Below are 4788 nucleotides of genomic sequence, written 5' to 3' on the forward strand. Positions count from 1 at the left end.
TAGAACGCGCTCCGTGAGATTGCAAACAGCATCATCTTAATTATGAGATTCTACGTTTACAGCTTGAGTGGATCAGAAGTAAGGATGAGATTGTACAATGAGGTGAGAGCCAACGAACACTGGCCGAGCTCTCTACGTCACGAACGGCCCTCTTCCTCGTTGTCACGTTCGAGAGACGTTCCGTAATGAGCCGTCCATATCGCCCGCCCAAGATAAGCATCGCGCCAGCCAGAGCAGATATTCGATATCCCGTCCAATTTGGGCGATCGTTCGCAGCGCCTCGCCGTAATTCTGGGAGAGGATGGAAGGGTCAGCATACCCAGGGCCATGTGAGGTCATAGCCAAGACCTTGATTTTCGAACATGTCACAAGCCTTGTCACGATGAGCCGTGTATGGAGGCCAAATCGGCCCTCGGCTCTGAACCGGGGGTCTAGTTGTGGCATGCATTTGAGCATGTGACGAGGGGCCCGTAGCTGGGGCCCGTAGCTGTTCAACCCTTCGGTGCCGATAACAGTCTACAATGGCCACGGAGTTTAGAGCTCTTCTAGACAGAGTTCGAACGATGTATCATTCTGCTCTTCTGCGGAGAGGGTAGCTACTGTTGTCATCGCCAAATGGGGCTTTACTGGCCATTATACCGAGATGGACTATCTGGTTATACTTTTCGGGCATGATAGAATAGCTGGCTCCCTCAGGGCGTTCACGCGCGTCACCTACCTCGAAATCTTCAAGGACGGGGAAACAGCCCCTTTCGAGGATTTCGAAACCAGTATAATTCACTAGAGCTTTCAGCCTCTTCAAGCGGGGGAAGGTCCACTTTTCATGACGCGGTCCAGGGAAATGAAGTTCAGTTTCCCACAATTCCAAGGATACAAGGTTGCTGATATGACTCCCCTCCCAAATCCAGTCCTTCCCAATTGGGGTGATGATTCCACCAAATAGCCGTAAGGACGTCAACATGGGAAAGGAATGGGTACGGATCGTTTCTAAGGTATCGCAATTGCGGAGAACCAAGTCCATGCCTTGGACTTGACCGAGTACACCGAGCTGTTGAAGTACATGCAGTTGGGCATCAATATGATCGGAACTGGTATTGATGACGAGCGTGAGTGGAAGTGCCCCACACCGAAGCCCAAAGTCTTGAATGGTAAAGGGGATGCGATAGAAATGAGTGATCGGAATGTAAGTCCACAGCCAGGGCAGCGATACTGCCAAACTTCTCCATGACCGATCCACACAGCTTATTGTTGACATCATCTTCAATAAGCAGTCCGTGTATGTGAAATTCCAAGCTTCTCCGTGAGGGTCTGCGTTGTTTCGAATAGCCGAAAGGCAGTCTTTGTGTAAGAATTGAAAGACCATGACCAGGATATCTTCGGGTAGTGTGCGCAGAGCCATGGTGGCAGAGATCGCGGGCGGCTAAAAAAGTGTGCGTTTCAAGCATTGTTCTCCCCATTTATAAGCAAAGCGTGACTGGAAGCGAGATGGCTACGAGAAAGGGACAAAACTCGTCTACTGGTGTATATCAGCCAACCCGCTGCGTCTCTCAGTGCGGAAGAGGTTATGGCAAGTGACCTTCTTCAAGTGGCTTCCAGTCGGTTGAATCAAGCTACAGCGGCTCTTGAGCACTACCAGCGGTCTCACCGACATCACTCCCGCTCGAGTGCCGAGTTATTATTGGTTGAAAACATGCATGCGACATTCGCCCGAGTGCGTAATTCACTTTTCTCGCCCATAATGCGTCTCAGCAACGAAGTTTTGCTATGCATTTTCGAAGAATGCGCACGTGATCTCGATCCTCCGTGGCAAAAAACAAGAAATACCCCGCTTGCTCTCTCCCATGTGTCTCAACGATGGCGCGCTATTGCCCTATCGGCATCGTTGCTGTGGACGAACGTCCCACTCGGCATTAAGCAGACAGCTGGTATGAACCCGGCTGCCTATCTGCAGCACCCAAAGCAAATTGAGACTTACCTCGTTCGTTCAAACGGTCGATCTTTGAGTCTCAACTTTCACCCATCTTTCACGTTGGCGGGTAACACAATGGGCACCGTTGTCCCTATGGATGAGACATTCTGGGCTCCGCTGTCACAAAGAGTGGACTCACTTCTGATAGATATTCCGGCCAGATGGTGGAACGCAAGTGCCTTTCACACGTGCATGGAGGCCACGAGGCGGACACTTAAGCGCTTGCATGTGCATCTCCGCTGGTCTCCACCAGATGTGCGCCACCACTTGAGCTGGTCGGTCCTTCACTTGGAGTTCCCAGTATTGGACAACCTGAGTCTCGTTGACTATGCTCCTCTGAGCGAACCAAGCCCTCTCTTTTCCTCTCAAGAAAGGTGCTCCTTTCCTCGATGCACGACACTGGAATTAATATCTCGCAAAGAGTCCCTACAACCATCTACCATTCTGGAAGTGGTCGCTCAGTGCCCCTCTTTGAAAGAGCTTACAGTGGTTCAACTCGCTCAAGTGCCCCCAACGGACGTGGATTTTGGTTATCTTCAGTCACAATCCATTCTGTCAATGCCGTCTCTTCGGACCGTGCGCATCTCTATGGAATCGAGCGATAGCTTCACGTTTCTTGTGAATAGGCTACACGCGAACACTTTGGAGCGGCTTTACGTTGCATCCCCGTTCCGTGCTCGTTATCGTGATTGCACCGACTCGATTGCTGCTTTGGTGATATTTGTTAGACGAGCGGGAAAGACGTTGAAGACGTTGTCCACCAATGGCATGCTTTCCAAGTGGGTGCTTATACTCTTGAGCGAGACTTCAGCCGTGGAGACTTTGCTGTGCAGCTTGCGGACATCAACAGATTGCTCAGTCGCGGGTCTTGTCGAGCTTACTCCGTCTACCTGTTTCTTCCGACAAAGTGGTCTCCACATCCAAGTGAAAGTAACAAGCATCTTGGCGCCGAGATTAAAACATCTTGGTATCAGGGGAGCACGTACCCATGCTGAGCTCGCGTTTGCCCAGGAGATTATACAACGACGACGCCGAGTTGCACAGTGGTCGGGGTATTTTCCTTCAGTTCAGCCAATTTCAAAGCTGGATTTGCCCTCCGTCTCCAGAGAAGTGGTGGAGAAGTATCCTCAATTGATACAAAGCTTGGAGATGGTGCTGGTGGACAGATACGTGTATTGTGGAGCTTGGAAGGAGCGCCGTGAGCCCCGTTCACTGTCTGCCGACTGGAATTCCTTATTCTATGACAGCATAAGCGTTCTGCAAAGTCGTCAATTGTAGTTATCACCATCTTTTCTTTTGTGATTAGCAAGATGAACAGAGTTAACTGGCTCAGACAAGAATGGAGGCAGTAACTAGCTTTTTCGGTACCTACGCAATGAAACAGCACAGCCTCACGACTAATAACGTCAGAACAGCTAATTTAAGGCAATCGATGCTTGATATACGTTACCACTCCTCTTTATTGCAACTTTAGCCAATCTCACAGAGCGTGGTCCACATGGTGAGCTCGTTATCCGAAGCTGTCTTCTATGGTCAGTGTCATTGCACGTACGGTGCTTTGCTCAACCCCTGATTAAGCACTGCTCTGTATCGTTACTGCTATTGCCTACCACGTGCCGCTTTACCGGGGCCATCAGACTAAGACTAACTATGTTATGCTTTGGTTTGCTGTTCTACCATTCATATGGAGCGGCCAATATTTTATCTTATACTTTGTCCGCACGTTCCACACAAAAATTCTATGAACGGATTAACCAGGTGGTTCTGCAGATGCTGAGGACGAGCAGATTGGCGGCTTTCTCATGGCTGCAGCAGCTCCTGCCTTGGCTAGTAAGCGAGAGTTCTTTTCTCTTTGTTATGGTAGAAGCAGACCGACTGCTCGCAAATCCGTCTGAACGCGGAGTAGAGTAGGGTTACCAAACCATCCCCAGTATATTAGGTGCTATGTTATCTGGGAACACAATCTCTACGTAATCCCCCCAGCCTTACTGTCCATCTTTGCATCTATCGGTACAGTCAGCTTCGGTGTCGCACAGATGGCCTATAGAGAATGTGTGGGGTGCGCTGCAAGAGCCCGTCAGCCATGATGTCTATCTTCAACGGTCTCAGCTCCGCACTTAGCACTCTTCGCCAGTATGACAACCACATCTCCGATTCTAATCCGCACATATCGGATCTTGGACAAGACCGACATTCAATACTAAACCTATCAATTATCTTTTTTCCTATAGGAGGGCGAAGAGCGTACGCAATTTATGAAATTGAAATAAGTGGCCTTACCAGAACATTGTCTCACTCTTTCTATGACATGTTATGGTCTTCGCCAAAACCATCTTTGCAGAGCCTTCATCACATGCTCAAATGCATGCCACAACTAGACCCCCGGTTCAGAGCCGAGGGCCGATTTGGCCTCCATACACGGCTCATCGTGACAAGGCTTGTGACATGTTCGAAAATCAAGGTCTTGGCTATGACCTCACATGGCCCTGGGTATGCTGACCCTTCCATCCTCTCCCAGAATTACGGCGAGGCGCTGCGAACGATCGCCCAAATTGGACGGGATATCGAATATCTGCTCTGGCTGGCGCGATGCTTATCTTGGGCGGGCGATATGGACGGCTCATTACGGAACGTCTCTCGAACGTGACAACGAGGAAGAGGGCCGTTCGTGACGTAGAGAGCTCGGCCAGTGTTCGTTGGCTCTCACCTCATTGTACAATCTCATCCTTACTTCTGATCCACTCAAGCTGTAAACGTAGAATCTCATAATTAAGATGATGCTGTTTGCAATCTCACGGAGCGCGTTCTATTCACACAAA

General features: G+C 49.8%; 1 protein-coding gene across 1 annotated transcript; it reads right to left on the bottom strand.

Moving 5' to 3' along the window:
* Positions 1 to 2649: 2649 nt before the first annotated feature.
* On the bottom strand, positions 2650 to 2910 carry DACRYDRAFT_106988 (uncharacterized protein; the record flags this gene model as incomplete). Its single annotated transcript, XM_040768365.1, has 2 exons — positions 2650 to 2802; positions 2851 to 2910. The coding sequence occupies 2 exons, from the start codon at positions 2908 to 2910 to the stop codon at positions 2650 to 2652; spliced, it is 213 nt and encodes a 70-aa protein (XP_040629799.1).
* Between the last annotated feature and the right edge of the window lie 1878 nt (positions 2911 to 4788).

The sequence above is a fragment of the Dacryopinax primogenitus genome (genome assembly GCF_000292625.1).
Source record: "Dacryopinax primogenitus strain DJM-731 SS1 chromosome Unknown DACRYscaffold_7, whole genome shotgun sequence".
Lineage (NCBI taxonomy): Eukaryota > Fungi > Basidiomycota > Dacrymycetes > Dacrymycetales > Dacrymycetaceae > Dacryopinax > Dacryopinax primogenitus.